Genomic DNA, 26,714 nt, shown 5'->3' with positions numbered 1-26,714 from the left:
TTGCGTTTTCTTAACGACCTGGTCACTTAGCCAATGCCATGTTCTTTGTTGTTGGTGCGCTGAATAAGAACAGCTCCAAGGTCTACGAATTGACGTATCGGATAATTGGCTGCCAAGTTAGCAGAAACTTAAGTTGTCGAAAAGAAGCAGAACACTCGGGTGTCCCCTGGAACTAGGCGTTCTTGCACAGGAGGCTTCTTGAAGGATAAACCACGTAAGCGAAGCGATGAATGAGCCGCCTAAAGTAGCATCATAGCCCCAGAAAGCTGCGAAGTGCTTTGGTGGATTGAGGTGGCTCAAACGCTTCAAGAGCCTCGCCTTTGCAGGGTCGGGTTTGACGCCGTCTTTGTTCACGAGATGTCCCAACACAGAAGCTTGGCATTCAAGGAAATGGCACTTTTTAAATTTAAGCACTTTGAACTTTTCAGAATGGTGTGTATGAAACATTAGAAGGTGGCGGGCATGTTAAACAAGCCGAATGGCATAACATTAAATTCCAAAAGTTCATGGGGTGTTGCGAACGTCTTTGTCACGCATCGAAATTTGCCAGTAGCCGGATCTCTGGTCGACAGAAGAAAAGTAAAAAGCCGAATGAAAACAGTCACAAGAGTCGTCTATATGAGGGAATAGGAAGATGTCCTTCTTGGTAATGCTGTTCAGTCACCGGTAATACACACAAAATCACCACCTGCCATCTTTTTGACGAGATTGGCAAATAAAGCCTAAGTGCTCCTTGACTCCTAAATTGCTCCTTTCTGCAGCATTTCTTCAACTTGCTTGCCAGTTATCACACGTTCGTCAGGTGACATGTGGTATGACTTCTGTCTTATAGCTTGTGCTCACCCTGTATTTATGGAATAGTGGGCTCGAGACCTTGGAATAGCGGGAGCGTTGTCAATTTGCGAGAAGTCGAAAACTTGCGCGTGCTTCGATAAAATATTCAGTAACGTTTGGCGCTTGGTCGCACTTAGTAGGTTGCATACCATCAGTAGTAACTTTCGAGTCCGAAGGGCAGGAATGGAGGAACTCATCTGCAGCAGGCTCGAGTACAGCCAAGAAAAATGGCAGTTCTTCTTTGACTAGCGTGAGCTTCATGCCAGTCCTCGTCCATAACCCGGAACGCCCGTCTATGACCGACACTAAGCAATGCGGAACCAAAACCTTTTTCACCCAGGCCGAATTAAAGGGTTGTGTTGCGGACGTCAAGTGTTGTAGTGGTAGTCCCAGAAAAAATGACCAAGACGCAGATGCGTGTGTGGGCACAGCAACAACCTGAGTGACACAAAAGGCACTTTCTTGGCGGCGTGGGGAGCTCTTCACGAGTTCTGGCGTAACTTCGTCGTGTACTGACAGTTCCCCACTTCGACAGTTTACATTCGTCGCATCAAACTCTTGCAAGAAATTTACATCCAAAATAACATCGTCCGTTGATCGAGATATAATGGTAAAATCTGTACAGATTACTTTGCAACAAACAATTGCCAACTCTGCAAACATCAACCGGGCTCAACGTGTCACTACTAACGCTAAGAAACGATGTATTTTTCCAATTAAATATAACTTTTGTCGGACTAGAGCCTTGAAACTGAGGCTTATCAGTGTCATCAATTAAATCGATGTCCCAGTATCCACAAGAGCCATAGTAGATACACTGTCCACACACACATGAACTTTGTTTTCAAGCGTGAAAGCTGTTTGAAATGTATCGTTTGGCAGCGCACAGTATCCAGCGACCTCACCCATCAGCCGCACTGCTTAGTTTTCCGGAGTTGGTGACGTGAGGCGACGCCGTGGCGACGGAGAACGCGGAGCACGTCGGACAGGCAGGCGGAAGCATTAAGCTGCTGTCAGTGGTCGGTGATGGGTTCCGGAAGTCACCTTGACAGAGCCGATGACTAGCAGACGGACACGTTAGCCATGACGTGGTGAAGTGCCCAGAATTAGTTTGGTAGAATGCTGGTGAGGTTTCTTGTTATAGTAATCAACGGTTGCAAAACCTGCAGATGTAAGCTGTGAGACCACAGCTATAGCACACACGTAAAAGAGGCTGAAATGCGCGATGCGGCTGCACAGGTCGGTGAAATCACTCATGAGTTGATTCACTCGGCCTCACTCAGACTCAGATCGAGCCGCGAGTCTGAGTGAGTTTAAAGTGACTAATATTTTCGTGAGTCTGAGTGTGGTGAAGCTCGGTTGAAAAAAATTTTCGTGAGTGGGGGTACGAGAAAGTTCGGCACTAGAAAATTTTGGTGAGTCTTGGTCCAAGTGAGTCAAAAGCACAAGATATGTTTGGTTAGTGAGTTTCTCTTTCTTTTGCCGACTTATGGTTATATAAACTCCTCTTCAGCATCGCTATGAGCTTTACCTGGATTCCTGTTTATATTAACGTATCACTATTCCAAATCAGTGCCTTTCATACACCATTTTAATATTTATTAATCATGGGAATGAGTTATGTAAGCAACGGCCTTGACACCCCTCCTACCCACCAGCTCCTCCCAGGTAGTTCTTGATAAATATGTCTTATATTGTCATATTTTTCTAGAAAAATAACCTTACTGTTTTACGAGCATCATAATTCTTTTTCGAAGGTACTATATCAAAAAGGCACCAATATTAGCTTCAATTACGTGAATTATTGATGCTGAGAGCATTGACGTCATGCTTCAGAAACATAATTCTAAGCTAACGGACTCATGAGTTGGCTCACTCAGAGTCTGAGTATGAGTGAGTTCGTGCGAGTAATATTTTGACGAGTTTGAGTCTGAGTGAGTTCGGTTGAAGAAAACATTAGTGAGTCTTAGTCGGAGTGAGTCCGGCTGAGAAAGAATTCAGTGAGTGTGAGTCGGAGTGAGTCCAAAGCGCGAGATATATTTCGTGAGTGAGTCTGAGAGAGCTCCACAAGTTTTGCTGACCCATGTGCGGCTGAAAGCCCTCACTTCCGTCAGCGAGCACTAAGTATTCGTCCTAATCAGCGTGGTCTCTGTATATCCTCGACGATGAATACATAGGTGGAAACGTGGCTTCGGGTAAGTATTGCGGTGCTGCAGCTCGTTATCGAAGTGAAGTCAGGCTACAGGTTCTGACTGCGGCAAGTGATGCGGTGCTGCCACTCGTTATTGAAGTGAGGTCAGCCTGCAGGTTCTGACTGGGACATGGATTGGTAGTTGTCCAGGTTGTCGGCATAAACAGATGGTTTACGTGACATAGATTATAGTCCGCGCTCATTGCTTAGCGAGTCTTGTGTACCAAAGGGGTGGATTTCGCGGCCAGAAGCTGTTCCTCCCGTACAATCTGCTGTGTCGTTAACGAAAGGTCGAATGGTAAAATAGCGTCGGCGCTGGCTACGGTCGGTGGATTAGGCAGGTGACCGAACTTTGGTGCTGTGCGACGCATCTTGAGTGCTTCAAACGTTTGGCATGCAGTGTTGGATTACCACAGACACAGATGTCAAGTTTTCTTTGGTAATTAGAGATTGCTATAGATCTTCGGCTATGTCATTAGGATGTTCCACAATATTCTTTGAACATAATTGGGTTCACGAGTCTGCACAGCTTCAGAATATCATTGTTGTCCATGGTACATGTCTCGCCGGAGAGCTTGGCTCTTTAGGACAGGGTCTGTTCGACTCTCTTCTTTTTTGTGATTGGATCTCCAAAACACTTTTTCAATTGCTCTTCAAATAAGGCGCACGCCCTGTGCGCATCTTCGTGGTTGTCATGCGAATAGAGAGCAGTATTCGTCAACAAGAGTACATCGTGTGACAGCCAAGCGGCTTAGTCCAAGCAGTTAAGTTGGCTCACCCTTGTGTACAGCTTTAACTACTCGCCGACGTCCTTAGCGGCAGTCCCGGCATACAGGGTGGCTCATCCTAGAGCTGCGGTGGGGCCGCTGACATCGTAGCTTGAGTTCCCGGCAGCATGTCTTCTCGTGAAGCTGTTGTAAGTCCCGCAATGAGTCGACTCTAACGGGTGGAAAAGTGTCGTGATTGCGTTTTCTGGTGCTCACGTACCCAGCCCCTCCACCACTCTGTTACAGAGCTTCTAAGAAAGATTGCGGTCAGTAGTGCACGTCGTCTTTCTCCTTCAACACCTCCACATCCGTTGGGGTTCTTGCTGCTCCTCCTTCACTATGAATTAGACCTAATATATATATATATATATATATATATATATATATATATATATATATATATATATATATATATATTGTACAGAAGCCGCCGAACACTGAAGTGGGTCGAACTCTTATGTGCTTTCTAGTGGGTCTGCCCAAAGAGAACGCCGCTCGCGCGGAGACCCCGTGTTTTGGCCGTTACTGTCGCCATTGTGTAGACTCGCTGTGTGCCGGCTAATAAACGCCATAACAAATTGGTGGAGAGTGCTACGATCCCCTTCGATGCCCTTGGAACTACGCTCACGTACGCTGCAATCTACCATGTCCCACGACGCCTCTCAGCAAACGCCTGCTCCCATGCCACCCCCATGTCCCGGTGTCCCCAGGATCCGCGATCCACCCATCTTCACGCGCGCCGATGGCACTGACGTGGAGGACTGGCTCGCCATTTACGAGCGCGTGAGCGTCCCCAACAAATGGGACGAGGACGGCAAGTTGACAAACTTGGTGTTCTACCTTGCGGGCGTTGCAAGTTTGTGGTACACCAACCACGCGTCCGAGTTTGCAACCTGGTCCGGTTTCAAGACTGCTATCACCAACGTTTTTGGCCGCCCTGCCGTTCGCAAGCTGCAAGCCGAGCAGCGCTTACGCGAACGCGCTCAGCAGGCCGGTGAGTCATTCACCAGTTACATTGAAGATGTCCTGGACTTGTGCAAGAAGTCGAACGACAGCATGTCCGAATCAGACAAGATCCGGAACGTCATGAAGGGCATTGACGATGATGCCTTCACGATGCTGCTTGCCAAATACCCAGGCACAGTAGCTGAGGTCATCACGTTGTGCCAGAGCTACGAGGAGCTCCGCCGACAGCGTTCGATGACCCGTCGCTCCACATCACGAGATGCAGGGCTTGCAGGCTTGGAAGCGAGCTGTGATCAGGTGGCACTGCTGGCAGATCTCAAGTCCTTCATACGTGAGGAAATCGCGCGGCAGTTCTCTCTCCTGCCCTTTGCCCACCCACCGGCTGCTCAACAATCGGCCCCTACCATTCTTCCACCCATCCGCCGAGCGATTGAGCAGGAAATAGCGGAGGTCATGCCTGCGTACCACCCACAACAACTTCCGGCCCCTGCACCCCCAAGTTACGCCCAAGTGGTCGCAAGTCCGCCTCCAGTCGTTCAAGCGCCTGCACCAGTGACTTACGCCGAAGCTGCCGCACGACCTCCGTCCTTTGCAGCGGGTATGCCGGCTGCATATGTTGGCGCAACCCCTCAGCCTCATTTTCAGCCCACCATGCAGCCTTTCCAGACACCGTTCCGGGCGAGACCCACCCCGGCAAACCGATGGCGCACACCCGACAACCGGCCCATCTTCTTTGCTTGCGGTTACGCCGGTCACGTAGCCCGTTATTGCTCTCGACTACAGCCGGCTCCCACTTCTCCTGTTGCTGGCCGCCTTAGCCGTTCGTATAACGAGGAACTGCCGTCTGTGCCACTGTCGTCTCGCCCAGGTCCGTCTGCTCGAAGGTCGCCGTCTCCACGACGTCGGTCTCTGTCCCCCATGCGGCCAAGTTCTTCTGCTCATGAGCGGGAAAACTAGTCGTCGCAGTCCCAGAGGCAAGGACTGCGACGCTATCGCATTGTGAAAGCCCTTAGAGCCGCCCATCTAATGTCATTGACGTGCTTGTGGACGGTGTTCATGCATCTGCTCTTATTGACACTGGAGCTGCGGTATCAGTTATGAGCGAAAACCTTTGCCGCTTGCTTCGAAAAGTGACGACGCCGATTTCTGGACTGTCCCTTCGTACCGCTAGCTCACATCGTATTAATCCTACAGCAGGCTGCACAGCTCGCGTTGTCGTTCAGGACGTTCTGTATGTCGCCCAATTCATCATCATTCCTGCATGCTCTCATGACGTCATCTTGGGATGGGATTTTCTCTCGCGCAACGACGCCGTCATTCATTGTGCCGCCGCCGAAATTGAACTCTCGCCCTTCTCGCATTTGACGCCAGAAGATGGTCCCTCGACACTGAACAAGATTCTTGTGAAAGACGATACTATAGTGCCTCCAAGCTCGACGATGGGCGTATCCGTCTACTGCACCGGTCTCTCCAACACAATTGCACTTGTTTCGCCATCCTACCGTGCTTCCAGGAGGAAAGGGTTGCTAGTACCTTTCGCGACCGTGCAAATCACCCAAGGCAACGCCGCTATTTTTGTGACCAACCCATCCCCGTACACTGTTACCTTGGTTCAAGGGGAATGTCTCGGCAGAGTGGAAGCAGTCGACGACGCACAAGTCCTGGACGTACCCGAAGACTCGCGTTGTCCCGATTCACGTACCATCAGTGCTGTTTCTACTTCTGACCCATCATCTCCTGATGTATTTGGCCCATTCATTGATGACAACCTTACGTCAGTGCAGCGTTCCCAGCTTCTAGACCTGTTGCAAGAATACCGTTCTTCTTTCGATGTCGGGCGAAGTTCTCTCGGTCGCGCGTCCACTGTTACGCATCGTATTGACACTGGTGCCCATCCACCATTACGGCAACGTCCATACCACGTGTCGCCTGCTGAACGCCGGCAAATTAACGAGCAGGTTGACGATATGCTCCGACGCGACGTCATTCGGCCCTCGGACAGTCCATGGGCGTCTCCTGTTGTTCTTGTTGCGAAGAAAGATGGTTCTGTGCGGTTCTGTGTGGACTACAGACGGCTCAATAAGATCACTCGCAAGGATGTCTACCCACTGCCGCGCATCGACGACGCAATTGACAGCCTTCACGGAGCCCAATTTTTTTCTTCTCTCGATCTGCGCTCGGGGTACTGGCAAGTACCCCTGGCTGATGACGCTCGACCGAAGACTGCCTTCATCACACCCGACGGCTTGTACGAATTCAACGTCATGCCGTTTGGTCTGTGTAATGCACCTGCGACATTTGAGCGCATGATGGACACCGTACTGCGCAACTTGAAATGGCACACGTGCTTGTGTTACCTCGATGACGTTGTTGTCTTCGCTCCAGATTTCTCCACCCATCTCCAACGTCTAAAAGAAGTTTTCGCACGTGTGAGCAATGCCGGCTTGCAACTAAATCTGAAGAAGTGCCGCTTTGCAGCACGCCAACTCACCATCCTAGGGTACGTCGTGTCCAAGGATGGCATTCTTCCTGACCCAGCCAAGCTTCGGGCCGTGGCCGAATTCCCAAAACCTGCGTCCGTCAAAGAACTGCGTAGTTTCGTGGGCCTGTGCTCATACTTCTGACGCTTTATACGAAACTTCGCCACGATTATATCACCGCTGACGAAGCTCCTCGGAAGTAACGGGCCCCTCAATTCGTGGTCGTCAGAGTGCGACAACGCGTTCTTGAAGCTCCGCCACTTGTTGAAGTCTCCTCCCATTCTTCGCCACTATGACCCTACGGCCCCAACAGAAGTGCACACGGACGCCAGTGGTGTAGGCCTCGGCGCTGTCCTGGCGCAGCGCAAACCCGGGTTCCCTGATTATGTTGTGGCATATGCAAGCCGTACGCTCACAAGAGCCGAGACAAACTACACCGTCACGGAAAAAGAGTGCCTGGCGATCGTCTGGGCTCTTACAAAGTTTCGACCTTATTTGTATGGTCGCCCATTCGATGTCGTCACTGACCATCATGCACTATGCTGGCTGTCATCATTGAAGGATCCCTCAGGCCACCTCGCCCGTTGTGCTCTTCGCTTACAAGACTACGACATCCGCGTCCTCTACCGCAACGGACGCCAGCATGCTGACGCCGACGCCCTCTCGCGCTCTCCTCTGCCTGAAGCTAACGTGCTCTGCTCAGTATCCTCGGTTGTTGTTTCTGCCATTGATGTTGACATCATCGCTACCGAACAGCGAAAGGATAATTGGATCGCCCAACTGATCGACTTGCTCTCTGATCCGTCCGCAACGCCATCCACGCGTGCCTTGCGTCGTCGAGCTCACCATTTCGCCATTCGTGACGGCCTCCTACACCGACGCAATTACGACGCCGATGGCCGGCTGTGGCTACTCGTGATACCCCGCAGTCTGCGGTCGGAGATATGTGAATCCTTCCATTCTGATCCACAGTGCGCGCACTCTGGGGTATTCAAAACCTACCATCGCATTAGACAACGCTACTTCTGGCGCGGGATGTACCGCTATGTGCAGCAGCTCGTTCGCTCCTGTCTCGCTTGCCAACGCCGCAAACCGTCCGCACACATGTCACCAGCCGGTCTGCAACCGCTACCTTGCCCTGACCGTCCGTTTGGGCGCATAGGTATCGATTTGTACGGACCACTTCCTCTGACGTCCACTGGCAACCGCTGGGCCATCGTCGCCGTAGATCATTTAACGCGATACGCCGAAACCGCCGCTCTCCCTGCGGCTACTGCGCGTGATGTTGCGTCCTTCCTACTACATCGATTTATATTGCGCCACGGTCCACCCCAGGAGCTTCTCAGCGATCGAGGCCGTGTCTTCTTGTCAGAAGTCGTCGATGCCATTCTCACTGAGTGCCATTCTGTCCATCGCAAAACTACTGCTCACCACCCGCAGACGAATGGTCTGACCGAACGCTTTAACCGCACCCTCGGCGACATGCTGTCGATGTACGTCGCCGCCAACCACACGAATTGGGATACCATACTGCCCTTCGTCACTTACGCCTACAACACCGCCCCTCAGAGCACGACTGGTTTTTCACCTTTCTTTTTGCTGTACGGAAGGCACCCGTCACACACCATCGACACGATACTCCCGTACACGCCGGATCCATCTGAGTGTACACCTATTTCCGAGACCGCCAGGCTTGCTGAAGAGTGTCGCGAGCTTGCCAAGACTTTTACGACGCATGAGCAAGAGCGGCAGAAGAGTATTCGTGATGGCTCCGCCACTTCTGAGCCCACCTTCCTTCCTGGTTCCCTTGTATGGCTCTCAATCCCGACCTCTGTAGCTGGCCTTTCTTCCAAACTACTCCCGAAATATGAAGGTCCCTACCGTGTGATCGAGCGCACATCTCCGGTCAACTATCTTATCGAGCCAATTGAACAATCTTCGGACATGCGCCGCCGCGGGCGCGACATAGTCAACGTGGAGCGTCTGAAGGCTTACTATGACCCGCTCGTAGTGACAAGCTGTTAGGTCGCCAGGCGGCTCCCTCTTCGACCCCGGGGTAATTGTACAAAAGCCGCCGAACACTGAAGTGGGTCGAACTCTTATGTGCTTTCTAGTGGGTCTGCCCAAAGAGAACGCCGCTCGCGCGGAGACCCCGTGTTTTGGCCGTTACTGTCGCCATTGTGTAGACTCGCTGTGTGCCGGCTAATAAACGCCATAACAATATATATATATATATATATATATATATTTATATATATTCATATATATATATCTTGAAGTCTTGGCAGTCTTGGTTGCAACAGCGTTTATTTGAGGAAAGACCTCGCAACATGAACGGGCAGAACCAGTACACAGACGATGGCGATGATGATGACGCAGAGTGGCCATGAGCACAAAGAGACAAGCGGATGAGGGTCATTATGATCATGCAGGGATAAGAACGATGTAAATAAGAAACAACCACACTAATTCTCCCCACTTCAAAGCCAACACCTTGGCTGCCGTAAGTAATAGTGACGGGGAATGTAGCGTGAAAGGTTTCATGCTAGAAACGTGGACAATCTAGGTGCTGCGGTAACGGCGGTCTTTTGGGGCGACAAGTAGTGTCACACGATAATTGACCGACGAATTCTGTTCTAGAACTATGTATGGCCCGATGAAGCATGGTTGGAATTTGTCACAGAGACCAGGAGTGCGAATAGGTGTCAAAAGCAGCACCCTGTCTCTAGGTTGAAAGCCACAACGCGATAGGGCGCGTCATAGATGGTCTTCCGCTCATGCTGTCTCGCTTCAGTATTCATGCGATCCTGATGGCGAGACTAAGCCAGGTGGGATATGTATTTTTTGCTAGAAGAATGACATGAATCGCCATGGCTGTTAAAGAAGGAGACGTCGAAAAAGGTAGTCGGGGTGCGTCCATACACGAGGTAAAACGGTGAGTAGCAAGTTGTTCGCTGAACAGCGGTGTTGTAGGTGAAGGTCAGGAATGGTAAGAGAGTATTCCAGTTTTTGTGGTCGGGTTGGATGTACACGGCTATCATGTCAGCAAGGGTTCGATGAAATCTTTTTGTGAGACCATTTGTCTGAGGGTGGTAGCTTGAAGCTGTCTTGTAAGTAGTTCTAGAAGCGCGCAGTACTTCATTTATCATTAGTGACAGGAAGACTTTACCATAATCCCTAAGCAGTACACGAGGAGCTTCATGAGGCCGTATTATGGCGTGAAGAACAAAGTCCGCAACTTCCACAACTGAGTAATAACGCAGGACGTGTCAGCGTAGCGTGTCAGGTGGTCCACGGCGGTCATTATCCATCGTTTGCCAGCAGATGTGATGGGGAGAGGCCCGTAAAGGTCGACACCTAAAACCTCGAACGGCATTGAAGGACGTGGAAGTGGCTGTAGAGGTCCAGGAGGTGCAGACGTCAAGAGCTTACGACTGTGACATGGGTATCAGGAACCGAAGTATCGCGCTACGCTAGAAGAAAGGTCAGGCCAGTAATAATGACATCGAATGCGGTCAAGAGTTTTTTTGTAAACCAAGATGACCAGCAGTCAAGTCATCGTGGAAGGCTTCGAGCACCTGAAGTCGGAGAGTGTGGCAGCACAGGAAGCCAGCCCTGACTGTCAGGATGGTAAATTTGGCGTTAGAGAACCCAATTGTCCACCTTAAAGTGCAGGAGTTGACGGTGATGTCGCATGTTTGGTGGATGAGAAACTCCCGAAAGGTGGTCCATCATGTGTCTGCAGTATGAATAGGACCGCTGGCGGGAGATAAATGTTGGCTCGTCGTCCAAAAAGGGTTGCCCTATTGATGCGAGCGTATAAACTTTAGTAGATGTGGTGGTTGAACTCTCACCAATGCTGATTTGGGTAGTTGGAAGCGGGCAACGAGATGAAGCGTCGGCCTCTTGATGTTTTTTATCTGACTTGTAAGTTATGTCAAAGTCGTACTCCTGCAAGCGTAGTATCCACTGACCCAATCGTCCAGACAAGTTCTTCAGTGGTAGATAGCCAGCATAAGGCGTGGTGGTCCGTAACGATTGGGAAGCACGGCCGTGGAGATAGGGTGGAACTTCTGCACCAAGCAAACCACAGTCAAACACTTTTGCTTAGTTATCGTGTAGTTCTTTGTGGCAGTGGTGAGTGCGCGAATGGCATATGCAACAAATTTCTCTAGGGAAGACTTGTCGCGTTGTAAAGAACGGCTCTTATACCAAGGTCTCTAGTGTCGGTATGGAGGATAGTCGGTGCGGCTTCGTCAAAGTGGCAGAGCAGAGGTCCAGATGCGAGAGCCCTCTTCGACAGGTCGAATTCCGTGTGACATTCTTGAAACCTCAGAAAGGGGACATTAGAAGCAAGTGCCTGGTGTAATGGAGCAGCTATAGAGGCAAAGTTCTGGATAAACAGGCGAAAATATGAAGCGAGGCCAAGGAAACTGCGAAGCTCCTTTGGTCTTTCGGGACACGGAAAGTGAAGGACTGCAGAAATCTTGTCAAGGTCGGGCCGAATACCATCTTTGATAATGACATGTCCTAAGACCTTGATAGATTTGCTAGCGAAATAGCATTTCTTAGTGTTTATTTGGCGCCCTGCACCGGCAAGGGACGTCAGAACTTGATAAATTCATTCTAGGTGCTCAGAAAACGATGACGAAAAGATAACAATACCGTTCAAGTAGCAAATGCAACTTTTCCATTTCAGGCCGCGCAGCACGGTGTCTATCATGCTCTAAAAAGTCGCGGGTGCATTGCAGAGCCTGAAAGGCATTACCTTGAACTCGTAAAGCCCATCGGGGGGTTGCGAATGCCGTTTTTTCCTTATAGTCTTCATGCATGCGAATCTGCCAGTACCCAGAATGCAAGTCGATGCTTGAAAAGAATTCCGCGCCTTGTAGGGAATCAAGGGCGTCGTCAATGCGTGGCATAGGGTACACGTCCTTGCATGTGATCTTATTGAGCACCCTGTAGCCCATGCAAAAACGCACAGAGCCATCATTTTACGGACCAAAACAATAGGAGACGACCAAGGGCTAGATGAGGGACGGATGACTTTCCGTTTAAGCATGTCAGCAACGCTTTCTTCTATAATTTTCTTTCAGCTAAAGACACCCGGTAAGGTCGGCGGTGCACGATAAATGTCCTAATTGTTTGAATTCGATGTGATGTAGTAATTATGCAGCCCAGCTTAGACGAGCAAATAACGAAAGAATTTGCATGTTTTTGTAACAATGCGAGCAGCTGACACGTCTGTGGTTTTGTATAGTCACTGTTGATAGCGGTGATGAAGGCGGAGGAAGAAACATGCTCACCGAGGGAAGGATCTGTGGATGTGATGGCCTGAAGTGGCATGACAAATAGAGGCTTTAAGTCGGCAACACGGGCCACAGTAGCGTCCTGTGGCAGTAGGATCTTTTCTGGTGTAGAGTTTACGGCGGTGACACGTGCAGAGCCATTGCAAAAACGAACGACACCGGGTGGAAGAACAATGCCTTTACGAATGCACAGTGGTGACGGGGAGACTAATACATCACCATGATAGATGTCGTTGGACGTGATGCTGACAACGTGCTCTTGTAGTGGCGGCAGTTCGATGTCTTTCACAGCGACCAGACGAAGTGGCTTCTGATTGTTGTGGTCAAGCATCTAGTCGATATCAGTAAGGTGAACGATGCATTGTTCACAACAAATAGCCGCAGACGCAGATGATAGGAAATTTCACCTTAAAATTAGTTGGCGAAAGCAGCGGAACAGGACAGCAAACTGGACATGATGGCGGATGCCGTTGAGGAAAACATGTACAGTACAAAACGCGGAAGGGCGAACGACATTCCCCTGAGAAGCAACTAATGTGAAACCATCGGAAGGCATCATTGCTTTCTTTAATTACTCACACAAATTAGCATGTATGACGGACAATGTCGCGCCTGTGTTCACCAAAGCATCAACTTGCACTCCTTCCACTTCCACAGAAACCATGTTACACAAGCCTGATGGACAGAGGACCGAAAATCTACATCCACCACGAATGAAGTCTTGGTAGTCTTGGTTGCGACAGCATTTATTTGAGGAAAGACTTCGCAAAATGAACGGACAGAGCCAGTACACAGACGATGACGATGACACAAAGACAAGTGGATGATGGTGATTATGATCATTCAGGGATGAGAACAATGCAAGCTATAAAATCTCTCTCTCTCTCTCTCTCTCTCTCTCTATATATATATATATATATATATATATATATATATATAAGGAAAAAATGCAGGAACAGTCAATCTAGAGTCAGTCACTCGTAAGCACATACTATGGTAATATCAAGGGGTAATGATAACTACTGGTGAGCTAGCCTCTAGCCGTTGCCTCCGCGACCGCTAGGAGACGGTGTTGCACAGCTCTGCCCTTGACGACTAATATCGGGCTGTCCAGCGGGCCCAAGCCTTCTTTTTTTACGAGAGAATGCGTCGTCACACTCAGCGACATTCTATAGAATATTTGCTGTTCTTAACAAGCTGTAACTGTGCTCTCACCACCAGGAATGAGCCAACATCGGTGTCCACAAGCGGTGGGCTGGGACTGGTGGTGGCTGTCAGGGCAATGTAGCAGGCACCCAGTGTACCCAGCAGCGTCTGCGCCCATATGTGCCTCAACCGGCGAAGTGCGACAAACATGGCGAGTGCGCAGGCCACAGGATAGGCGACGCCACAGAGGGTCACTGATAGATGCAGTGCTCGGGGTCCGTACGGTAGGCACGAATATGACTGCGTGGTAGATGTTCAGGCAGGAGTTGTTAGTGAATGCTGGCTCTCCCGACCAGGGTTTTGCGCATTGGATTAGCGTCTTAAATAGCAAGACAAGACTTCTGTGTCAGTTAATGAGTCAGCATAGATATGCTCTCTGTTAAGATGATAAGATATACCTTGGGGGATTGAGGACCGTTTATGCAGTGCCATTGGCGCTACGAACCAAGCAGGTAACACTAGTACAATCTAGTAGAGTTCAATATTGAGCGCATAGGGTATGATACAATTGTGTAATTGACGTAATCATCATTATTTTTCAGCTAATCAGTTAAAGCAAACAAAAAAAACCTGATCATTTATGTATTATGCGTGGATGGTGGCAACAATCAGCTATGGCACAAATTAGCAGATATACCAAATGTACTTGAGGTCATGACAGCATCAGACAGCGTGAGTTATAAAAATGAAATCCACACATCTCCGCAAAGCAAAAAGTGACCAGTGTTTCAAGCACTGGGCATCGTTGGTACCGTTAATGACCCATGACATTGCCGGTTCGCGCACATGGATGAGTGAAAACGTGAGTGTGCAGTATATTCAGTGTTCGGGCCAATGAGCCGCTGCTTTTGCAGCTTGTTGTCGGCCGTCTCAACTTTGCAACTGCTTCGCGAGTTCTTGCCTCCAAGGTAGCTTGTCTACGTCGGCGTTTTCTTTCGCACGTGAGAGCGCTTTCATCCATGATAGAATAAGAATTTTTTCTCGAACGCGCTTATTCACCGCCATCAAGGGCATCGTCATGATGTATAGGGCGTACCTTGCATTGTCATCACCGTCATCCTCATTCCCACCATGAGCATGGACAATGGTCAAGCCTACACTTTAAAATGCTTTGCCCTTAATACCCAGGGCCGTTTACATTGTGTCATTCTTTAAGTGCCTATCCAATTAGATAGGCGGAAGCAAGAGATTTTGTGACAGATTCAGCCAACATACGAAAAATTTAAGGATACCTGCAGCTTAGCGCAGCGGCCTTGCCAATCAACGTAAAAAGCGTCAACCGAGTAACCAATTTCGCTTTCTGGAGACTTGAATTCATTTTGTTTCTTTGTGTTCTTTCAGTTGAAAAATGAGCGATGTTGTGATACGCATATTAAAGTTTTATAACTCGGAGACAAGATGTGCGCAGACTCCCAGCTGAACGTTTAATGACTGAAGGACGACATATGCACAGTGATTACCTGATGAACTAAGCTCATTGGACAGTGATACACGTATACGTCACAGAGTATCTCGGGTGCATTGATCTCTGTGGCGATACCAAAATATTTGTTTCGTCCAGACAGAATTGACACATGTAATTGCTACCTACTTTACACTCCCTTCAATTTTTTGACATGCAAATCGCCGTATCTAGTGCAGTGATTAAGGTGCTCTTTGTGGTCAAGTATTTATACACCTTCTTGTTTGTCCCAAGTACACTCACACACAACAAAAAATAAATTCACAAAGCACTATACAGGCACAGTGGCCAAACTTCCGCCTATATTGAAGATGGCAAATAGAAGGACTAGAATTCAGCATTTAGTCTGTAACATTCATTGCCACAGCAAACAATCGCGACATTTTTCTGAGGGGCTGAAAACACGACGTTCACATCATAGTGCTGCACTTTGTGTTCTAATTATGTGACATCTCGAGCTGGTGTGAGATGAGTGCGTATACTTCACACGTTGAATGTGAACGCAAAGCCCGGGAAAGACCGCACATAGTTTTTTTCAACCTCTTAACTACGTTTTCATAAGACACTAAAATGACAGGTGATGAATAACCAGAAGTCGTCGGTCCACGCAACTGCAACTCTACACTTTCCGTCGCTATACAGGGCATGACTTCCACAACGCAGCATCTGTGCAAGCAATAGCTTTGTCATTCTCAAGCATCTTCAAATGCCTCGGTGAAAAGTTGAAGTGCTGTACTGAGACCTAGGTTGATAGAACCAACAGGTGTGAGGTGACTTCAAAACAGAGCCCAACGTCCAGAAACTGCAATGCGTTAACAGGAAGCTCAGCCGCAAAGGTAAGACCTAGCACCCATTCGATAAAAACTTGCTTAGCTTAAAAAAACTCCTTCTTCCAGCCCCTTTTAGTTGTAAAAATCAGGTAATTGTCCATACAGTGGACCACACATGAAGCAGCACTGCCTATTTGTCTAGTATATATTGGCTTTATCCACCTTAAATAAAAGTGTGTCGGTAAGCACTTTCTAGTGTTTCGCGTACAAATACGTGTATTTAGACGTGTTCGATTTCTAAGCAGTAAAGCAGTGACCGATTACTTTTTGAAAATATATATAGCTACACCTAATCATTTGTACACAGTAATTTTTGAACCCTTAAGGGTGTAAATGGGCTTGTCGCCAGAGGAACACTCTATGGGTGTTTTTAGATTCACCCTACTGAAAAGGTGTTATGTGAACACCTTAGACAAAGGGTGTCGAGGAAAATGAAACTTGGGGTGTTAGGGTGTTTTGAACTGGAACACCCTTTTTCAAAGGCGTTGGAAAAGTGTGCACCCTCTGCTATATCAATAGGCATGCGCTGCAGTGTTTTGCTTCAGGGGAGGGTGAAGTCAATGCATATGTGCACGAATATGCATAACTATATATCGACTTCCACAGAGCATTAACGGGTATGCATGGCAGATGGTATTAAAGATGCAAAGGGCACAAACAAGACTGGAAGTATATATAAGTATAATGTAAATGCATAACATTTAACTTGTTCATGTGTAATATATATATGTAGGCATGCTTTTAATTATGTCTTACAGTTGAATATCTGGGCTCTTATTGAATACCGCACGTCTCATGTATATCCGCTGAAGGCTGTGAGCCAACAAAGCATGCAGAGGGTGCCTTGTATACGTGTCTGTATGCATTTCTACACATGCACACACACATATCCACATTTGTAATTCAAGATATATGGTACTCAAAGCAGTGTGCCTGTCTATTGCAGGATGCAGAGAATACACATATTTCAGCAACTTAATTTGCAGTTAAACCTCTCATGGCTAAATCATGGTTCAGTCTTACAAAGTTAAAGATATTGTGCATATATAAAAACAACAGTGCTATGTTGATGCACATCGCTTTCACTTTTAAATAAATCTGTTTTTGATGCATTTTAGAAATAAATATGGATTTGTGCAGAGTAAATATCAAGAAGTACCATAAGGCAATTTTTCTCTAAATTATTTATATTTATTGCAAAATTTTACACGTGCTTCTTGCAATGTGCATTATATCACAACGGCCCACATTATCTAATCTGACCATAACCAAGGCAGTGCAATTTTATTTAGGTTAACAAACAAGCAGCAAAAACAATTGCAGAATAGCCCTGTCTTGCAGGAATGTAATATGGTAATAACTAAGAAGTTCAATGACCATGGGTTATTTGACAGCATGTGTGCCCAGCTATGCAAAAGGAGAAACATGCGTGACTTGTGAAGCAAATGCAAAATATATAATGCGGCACTAAAAACGGCAATAATCAATAAACTTTTATACACTAATACAATCAACCATAAAAAATATGCAGTAAGGCAAATGTGAAAGAACATTACCATATGGCATTATCATATGGCTATGTGGATTTTACAACAATGTTTAAGAACTTCGGAACAGACCTTGGTGTTGTCTTTTTGAGCTCAAGAAAAAATCTTTTGAGGACGATGAGGGTGTTGAACGCTTTACAAGCGTATTGAACATTGAACACCCAGTTTGCACACATAAATGCGACAAGTCCTTCCTCTGCATTAGTCACTTGAAAACACTTTGTCTGGTCTACCATCAGACAGAAAAACTCTGCATCTTCAAGGACGACCCCATTATAAGATACACATGGCGTTGCTGGCATGTTGTCCTGTATTGGCAAAGTGAGAATGCATAAGACTTCACCGAGTGGTTTACTTCAAATTCTGTACAGTTTAAAAAAACAGGTTTAGTGCACTTCAAAAAACACAACTTGATTTTAGCATTATAGATGTGATATCTATCATTAAGAACAATTTCAATGTGTGCACCATAACTATAGTTTAACTGGGAGATTGAAACAATATAGTGCATCTGACAAAATGAAAGAAGCGATTGTACTGTCACGAGTTCTCTAGGCAATCACACTGCAAAGCAATGAAAATTTATGCATCCATTCGACATACACAAACAAAAAGCTGATATTCACTGCCCCTTAGCATGCACAAAACTTGCCTCATTAGGGAAAGAAAGCAAGCCTCGTTGAAAAAATTTCTTCAGACATATTTAGTTATTCTACATCAGCTAACATAAATTAACTGTGTTATACTTAAAAAATAAAAATTTCTTCTTCCTAGACAAATAAAAAACTCCTAACAACAATAAAAACACTCCTTAACAAACACAAAAAAAGAACAACGGCTGGAGAAGGTGATGTAGATTGTACCATATATTTTTATCCTTGTTTCATCTTGCAATTCATTTTTTACTTGCTGTACAAATCAATTACCATGCAACTCTAACGCTCATCACACTGCTATTCTGTCTGTGTTTTTAACTTGATACTCAGATTTTTTAAACCCGGGTATGGAGTGCAGGGGTTCAGGAGCACTCAAGAGTTTGAAAATGTCTCTTGTTTTGCAGACACAATAATGGTGGCAGAGGATAGCCTTGTGTAAATTTATTTAACGCACACTGCTTAAAAGCAAGACATGTCACAAAGCAAACAAAGCATAAAATGAGCCTGGGGCCTTGCATTCATATATTAAAAGATTCATGTCACAAAACTAATTCGTGATTACACTGATCAGATAGAGAGAGAAAGTATATGCTAGCAGGAGTTACTGCTGTTTTGCAAAGCAACATGCCAAACAATGTTTAGAATGAAAAAACACCATCTTGACGTAAAATGCAGCCTAAAGTGAGTATTGCAAGGCATCATTTAGAGAAAATGGATGCAAAATTGCATAGCAATGTCATACACTTTAAAAACAAAATACTGGCTGACTGACCCTCACAATTTTTTCATTAAAGTCGGTCACGGCTTACAGCCACAAAATTATGTTTTACACGTTATCTATCGCCATTTCTAAATTTGGTATTACAGTCGAACCCCTTTACAAGAGACACTGATATAAGAGACAAACGGGTATCAGAAACACCAGTGTGCCTACACTAAAATATGAGCAGATAAGAAAATGCATACGAGACACCCTGCTTATAAGAGACATCTTGTATAAAAGATAAGAATTGCCATCCGAAGCATGCCTCTTATAAAGGGGTTTAACTGTACTGGCATTGCTTTGTCATAACTTGACCATTGGCCTCTGCTAGCAATAGTGAGTGAGCTTTGATGCAGTTTGTCTAAATTTTCGTTTGCTAACATACAGTGACATTAGCTACTCAGTGTTTCGTATACTCACAGTCTCTTGCACAAATAAAATTGAGCATGCTGACTGTTCCTTGACATTCTCAGAGATGATGTTCAAAGCTACAAGTGCCATAATATCTGTAAAAAATAAAATTATGCAAGGCTATTTTATTGGACAGTAATGAATAATTTCAAACTGTCATAAGAGGAAATGACGCATGCACTTCAACATCTATAAATGCTTTCTAAATAAGCCTTGGAAGGGGAAGATGCAAGCTTATCGTGCAAAATTTGTAAACAAGTGGCATGTGCTCAATAAGGTGGCTAGAAGGGTAATGTTTTGACTTCGATTACAATTGTATAAACCACAAATGTGATAGACAGCTTTCACAGAACACGTAAAAAACCACATTCATCATAGGAATGAATCTATTAATTACACTCCCTTCGAATATAGTTTAATTTTAGCGGTGACTTCTACAGAGAAGGGCCATCAGCATACTGCTAATTATTCCCTCGTGAGAACAATATTCTTCGTGGCCTTAAGAAAGAAAGAAAGAGTGTTACATTTAGGGAAGGGTCACTGGTGCAAGTTTATTGAAATGTATCAAAAGGGTGAGTTAGGCCAGATAATGTGAGCTCATAGAATAAACAACAATAAAAAACATAAAAAAGGACTCCATACAGGCATTCCTGATGTCCAGCTATCATATGTGTCTTTCATCGTTTACGCTGTTCAAAACAGTAAGTGTAAAGGTGGCAGTCTGTGGAGGTTCATCCATTTATCAGATGTGTAGCACTTGACAGAAAACATGGACAAAAAAAGAACACACAAATGCGCTCTGAACTGCAAACTTAGGGCACATTGAAACGACTTTTCTTACAGATTGTGATGCATATGGCCTCCTAGTACAGCTTCCTGTGATTTGACCTACTGTGATAAGTTAGCCTCCTGATACATATGGACGCAATTCCACTCTGCTAGCCTTTAGTGGGGAGCTGCATAAGGTCTCTCTTCACGAGAGCAAGGATGTGTGGCTGCCAACATTTCAAGTACCCTTGCATGTGTGTGCTGTGAACACTTTTCATGGCCATTTTTCTTCAACTTCTACATTTATTAGAAGTTGTGTCATTACAAGAAATCAAGAAATGATGCATAAATAAAGCAAACAATAAATTTGAAAGCACTGAATTTGAAAAAAAGTCATGAAAGGTATACAAAAAGTAAGTAATACATATGTACACAAACATGTTTCACTCCCTCTACAGATTTAAAATATCTTTAGAATGGTGATGAGCTATTTATGATAATGCAGATTGCTATTTTAAGTACCACAAAAAAGTAGGTCAACACAAGAACTTAGTGCTAAAAAAGTATGTGACCTGAGCAATGTAACTGATTGAATGCACTAGGCTAAAGCCAGCGTAACTCTGATTCAAGTGGCAAAAGCTCCTTGAACAGCTTGGGTTAGTTTCATGAAAGATAGGCAATTATTAGGATTCACGATAGGGCAAACAATAAATTATTTGCTGATAAATATTATAGTATGCAGGAGAGTGCATGCATATTACATTGTGGAAAATTAACTATGATGTTATCGAAAAACCGTAATGTAATGTTTTAGAAACATAGCAAGTACGCAGTTATCCTTGTCTGCTTTCTTCCTTGTTTTTACACAATCATATTTCTAAGTATTGAGTACAAGCCAAACTGAAATAAAATTCTCATGAACTCACGTCTTGTTCTCATCCTCTTGGGGTCCATTTGGCATGCTCTCTCCAACATTCGGCTCGCGTCTTTATTACAAGGTATTTTCTTCATCACTGCCAATTTGGTTAATCTATCGATGGCTGTTGAAACCTTCTGGACTGGTTTTATATCTGTCAATCTTGTAAAGTCATTGCGGAACTGCATAGATTAAACAGCGAGCAACATTCTAAAACAAAATGTCAGGGCTTTCATGATGAGCAGCCTCAGCTACATAATTGTTCATATATTCTAAAATAGTTTCTAGCGGCACCCAAATAATCTTTCTACGATATACAAATAGAACATTGCCCACTAAACATATGTCCTCGACCATGAAATAGACAACATTCAAATAACTATACAGTGTGTACTCAAAATCACGTCCCCATGTTTTTCTTATCTTTATTGTGAGCTAGTTTTCATTGAAGCTGTGTCATACGAAGAAAACCGAGGCCTAATGTTTCCACTTTTTTCTTGCGTTTAGAGCAAGAGCCTTGTTCTGGCAGGCTTGATGCCTTCGGACAGTATGTGAGGAATTATTGGTAAACTGCAGCTAGTACAAAAGTAATATGCTGCATGGTGGCAGCAGGCAAAAAGTGCTCAACACTCATCGCAACAGCTTAGAGCATGCCGCACTGTCTAACACTCCCAAGTTTAAGTGCACACATCCACCCCAATTAAGTGTACAGGAGAAAGACTGGCACTGTAGCTCGACTGGCACTGTAGCTCGACTGGCAGAGCATTATATGAGTTACTTGAAGGTTGCAGGCTGGGACCCCAGTGGCAACAAGTTGTATTCTTACCCAGTTATATTTCTTCACCTTTATATAATTGCAGCAATGCAGTTCAGAAACCACAGATGTGCCCCACCTAGAATTAAAAAAAAAAAGCCAGCGTACTCACTGAAAGTCCATCATATAGGGGTAGTTCTTTTTCACATCACGAACGGTTTTCGTCGCAACGTGAGGAAGTCTCTTCCCATCTGTCAAGGCCATTAACTTTTCCACGACTTCCTCATTCGGCAATAGTTTTCTGGTTTCCAAAACAAGCCGATCTTCATGTTTCGCAATACTGTCATCATCTTTTGCTGTTAGATCTGTGATGCTCACACTCTGAAAATTGGAATCAAATTGCAAGCTATTGATGAGACTATTCATGCAGCTTCTACAAATGGGTGGGAATTTCTGTGAGCATGGTATTAAACTATCCTCACCATTTTCCCAGCTTTGTTCCTTTGAAGCTCAGTAATGCTTCCTGTTTTCCTTTGGGCACCAAATTTTTGGCAACTTGCTAACACATCATCATGATCCTTCTTAGGTTTTTATACTTATTGCGGAGGGCTACTTTTAAGGAGTTTTGTCAATTCAGAAAATGGAGATGCTCAATATATTCATGTACATATTGATACATGCATATCTCGCCTTTTCAATGAATTTCTTTTCATAATAAATACACAAACTAAAATTCAAGCACTATAAGCCCACTGATATCAGTAACCTTAAAACTTCTGGTAATGAAATGCACAATTGATAAATATATCCAAAGCATTGACTAGCTGCAAAACATTCACAAAACGTCTAGCAGCACTGCTTATTTATTAAAAGTATTTATCACAGATAAATGGCTGCTGCAATATCCTGACTAAAATTTAGTAGCCCACTCACTTATCCACTTGTCTGGTGATTTATGTAGCTGCAGGACATTTGAGCCTAAGTATTGTTTATGCGGCCATATACAAGACCCAACTTGTTGTTACTTGTGACAGCGGCTGTGAATAAGAAAAGTGACCACTACCAATTACACCCTACAGCATATAAAGCTTAAGACTATATTGACCCCTCGAGTCCTAGCTAATGAAAAACCCTCTATTTCCCTTTTGTTTTCGATAGTTTTACACATGAATCTGTGCACAATAGTCTTTTTGTAATTGTAAGTATCATACCGTGTCATTTCAATGCAAACATAGATTTTCAAAAGTGAACATATGTTCTATTAAAGTGAATGTTGTTATGTCAATACATCCTGAAACACTGAAAAAAAATGTACCCAAGACTGCTTTTAAATGTAATTAAGAAGCTTTAAGGAACATTAAGGAACAATGTGATTAAGGAAAATTAAGGAGCCATGCACTCCTTTATTAGCCATATCTAGGAATATAGATAACACTTTGTGATGGTGACCTTGGTAAACACAGTATATCTGAGGCAATGTCAGTAAATGAAGCTAACTTCCTCAATTGCGATGTTTTATTCATCAGCATAAGTATCACAGAATACCTTACAGCATAACAGTACTTGCCTGCCTACTTCCAATTACATCTTTCAGCTGTGGATACTTGTCAAGGAGCAGGTTTGTCACCTTACTGTAGAAAGAACGTGTTGGATACCTGCAAGACAGGTGAACATTGCAGCTTGAGCTGTCAGACTTTGAAGTTTAACAGGGCAGGACACCATATATAAATGTGCAGCTCTGTGTACTCACAGTGTTGACTTGGCCATTTCATTGTGCATGATGTCAATGATTTGCCTGAATGTAGAAGGTGTTAGCAGCGGAGAGCTCATCACTTTTTCATGGAGGGCACCAAGGCTGGGTAGTTTAAAATTTATGCCATGATCATCCGCTGAGCCGAGTGGGCTGAAAAAAATAATTTTTCACGATGCAAATTACCGCAAGAAAAATAACACTTCGAGTAATCTTTCTGCTTATGCACATGCTAAAAATAAAGCCAGAAATCAGCAGATAAGTGGGCTGAATGAAACAAACAACAAGAAACCTGCAGTAAAAGCAACAGAAACGCACTCAGGTCTAGAGTGCTAGACAGCAGTTTATATGAGTCCGTAGTTTGTAAATCAGCAGTTTAAAAGTTTAGGAGTCGTTCGCAATAAAACATCAAGCCTATCTGCTTGATTTATAGTGTTCTAAAGGCTATAGAAGCTGAAAAAGTGAGTTTGCAATATATATTAACAGTCAAGTCGAAAGTCATGACTGGATTGTTATTGCAACACTTTAATAGTGCCTCACATCTATAAAAACAGCTCAAGTAGTTTTGATCAAGGTGGAAGATAAGAAAAACATGACTAGAACATGCATTTCTTACTGCATATTCATTGCACTTCTGCAATTCCTGAACACACATGTGTAAGTGTAGCTCTAAAATCACCATGGCTTTGAGAAGACTGCACGTCATTAACCAATTAGTGTTCTTATCTTTAAATAATGCTTTGGATTAGAAAGGTATATAATTAAAAAATTACATTATTTGAAATATTTCAACAGAATATGACTTTTTAATAATACATGTCAAATGAACACAAATATTTATATAGCCAAGAGTAATGTTGCAAAGTTTACCTAATAAATCTTCCAAGTTTAATTAAAGGATTAAGCTATGATGACCAGATCAACACATAAGCACTAGTGTGACTGGTGAATAGCTAATCTTACTGTCTAGAGAAATGATGACGTACATTCATGTCACAGCTCTTTATTTATACCAAACAGCTATCATTCCTTCACAAATGTGTTAAATAACTGCAAATGAGGTACCCTCAAGCAACACTGCATAATTCTTATGTAATGCTCATTGATAATAATTTTCTTTTCAAGTTGATTTTTTCCTAGTCGGTTGATGTATCATTCCGAATTGAATATATTCAATTCGACCTGGTTTTTATTACTCGAAACTGCTTCAAAATGGTGAACTAATATTTGCACATCTCTACCCTTAACTCATAGCTGTCCATACTGCAATGACAAATGACCCTAAAAAGCCCTTACCGCTCGACAGGCTCAATGACCATGCTTGGTGTGTTATGCTCACCAGTTCCAACAACAGCTTGTAATGTGCCCTGAAAGCAAGGGAACAAACAATAATGCAACTGTTCCATGATACAAATAAGGGGAGGACAAGCAGCACATTAACCCTTTCACTACTGTCAATGAGCATGTATTTGTCATGAGACTTGGTAACGAAATGAGCCATGATAACTACACTTTTTATCAGCACACGTTAGTCTGGAATTGAACTAATAAGGCTATATTCATCATACTTGTGTTCCCTGATGCCAGATGGCTACAACTGTTCATGTTGGGCTGTTTAGGTCTCGTTTTTCCTTTTTGAGAAATCACATATATTGGTTTCATTGAAGTCACTTTTAATGTATTACTTTCATGCCATTAGTAAAGTAAACGAACCCCACTGAGTTGAAACAGTGGCATCATTTCAATAATAAACAAATTATGAAAATCTCCACAAACTCAGCGAAGAGGGTACTTTTTATGTTTTCTTCTTTTCATATGTTCGCAGAAGGGGTAAATAAATTCCTTATATCTGCAATCCGTGGCCTCTCACAAGACTGAAGGCATTTGCTTGGGAACCATTCTTCAACCAGAAGGTCGGAAAATCGTGATCACTAATGCATTAGTATACCCAATTTTGGAAACTCGCCTGGTTGTTGCAAAATATTTTCTGCCACCTTGCGGATCTCTAAAGAACTGATTTGCAATACCTCATTGACATTTCTGAAGGCTAACAAGACCCCCAGTACAAGTAAACATCCATACTATGTGCTGTAAACAGCGTTTTTATGTCTCATTAGGCATTCTAATACACTGCGCTGCACTCCATTCGCAGTGTTGTTCAATGGTACTTCCCTAGCTGTTGGTGAGTAGTGAGTATTAACATAGCAAGGGCAACTTAATTAGCTGTATTTCGTAAAGTTGCAGTGTTACAATAATTGAGAGCTCTATCTTTTATTACTTTGGCCAGTAAATGTACTAGATATTGCTTATAGCAGGGAGATATTTAAATACACACCAGTATTTTACAACACATTCTTGAAACTGTAAACCTATTGCTATAGCTCATACTGCCATCATTTATTTATTATAATACTGTAAGCCCTCGCGGGCGGTTTCAGGGATGGGAATGCATAATATACAACATTGAGATACAATACATAGCATACAGGGCTGCGGCAAGTTGGTATTCATACATTGCAATGATCGAATGGTATTTTATAATAATAACAGCAGAGCTGGTTCAAGCTTTTCATTGCACCTGGTAGTGCGAGCAAAAATCGGCATTTCCATGGACTGGTACACGCTCTCTCGTACTATTTATCTGCTTCGCTCCTAAAAACAGGCGCATATTCACCCGGCGTGGCATGCAATAACTCTGATGGGCAAAAGACCCGGTACAGAGAGCAAAAAAAAAAAAAAGACAGGTAGAAAAAAATTAGGCATAGAAAAACACATGAAAATAAGACAAAAAATAGTTATAAATAGGAAAATGCAAAGAAATAGAAAGAAGGATATAGAAAAAGGAAGCAAGCCATAGAAGAAAACGGAAAACACACAGAAATGACATAACGCATAGTACTAGTCTTATGGAGTAAAACCACAGAGCGATGACTTATTCCAGCAGTGAAATCACTAGATGGCACTCCCGCCATACCCATGCCACTATAGTGTGGCAGGAACAAATGCGGTGTGGCTAGTAAATCTGCTTGTGATGCCAGCCTTTGTTGAGAGTCTGTATACAGTATAGACCTCATATATTGTAAGTCGCGGGAGTGGCGAATATC

At 44.4% G+C, this 26,714-nt stretch overlaps 1 protein-coding gene and 1 long non-coding RNA gene across 3 annotated transcripts in view; both read right to left on the bottom strand.

Moving 5' to 3' along the window:
- LOC119168605 (solute carrier family 52, riboflavin transporter, member 3-A) overlaps nt 1-26,714 on the bottom strand; it is a 93,715-nt gene that overhangs the window by 12,754 nt on the left and 54,247 nt on the right. The window contains exon 5 of one of the 2 annotated variants that reach the window (XM_075866096.1): nt 13,763-13,993. The exons of the other annotated variant lie outside the window; for it this stretch is intronic. Within the exon in view, the coding sequence (XP_075722211.1) occupies nt 13,763-13,993 (231 nt within the window). The remainder of the gene's footprint in view (nt 1-13,762; nt 13,994-26,714) is intronic. 2 annotated transcript variants of the gene reach the window in all.
- On the bottom strand, nt 17,518-22,438 carry LOC142765326 (uncharacterized). The gene is made up of 5 exons (XR_012884187.1): nt 22,343-22,438; nt 22,033-22,241; nt 21,117-21,288; nt 19,432-19,517; nt 17,518-17,900 (listed from the first exon to the last, which is right to left on the bottom strand). It is a non-coding gene; the product is annotated as an uncharacterized LOC142765326 (long non-coding RNA).

This window comes from Rhipicephalus microplus, chromosome 6 (assembly GCF_043290135.1).
Source record: "Rhipicephalus microplus isolate Deutch F79 chromosome 6, USDA_Rmic, whole genome shotgun sequence".
Classification (NCBI taxonomy): domain Eukaryota; kingdom Metazoa; phylum Arthropoda; class Arachnida; order Ixodida; family Ixodidae; genus Rhipicephalus; species Rhipicephalus microplus.
The sequence above is the reverse complement of the archived record's forward strand: the minus strand, read 5'-3'. Positions and strand labels throughout refer to the sequence as shown.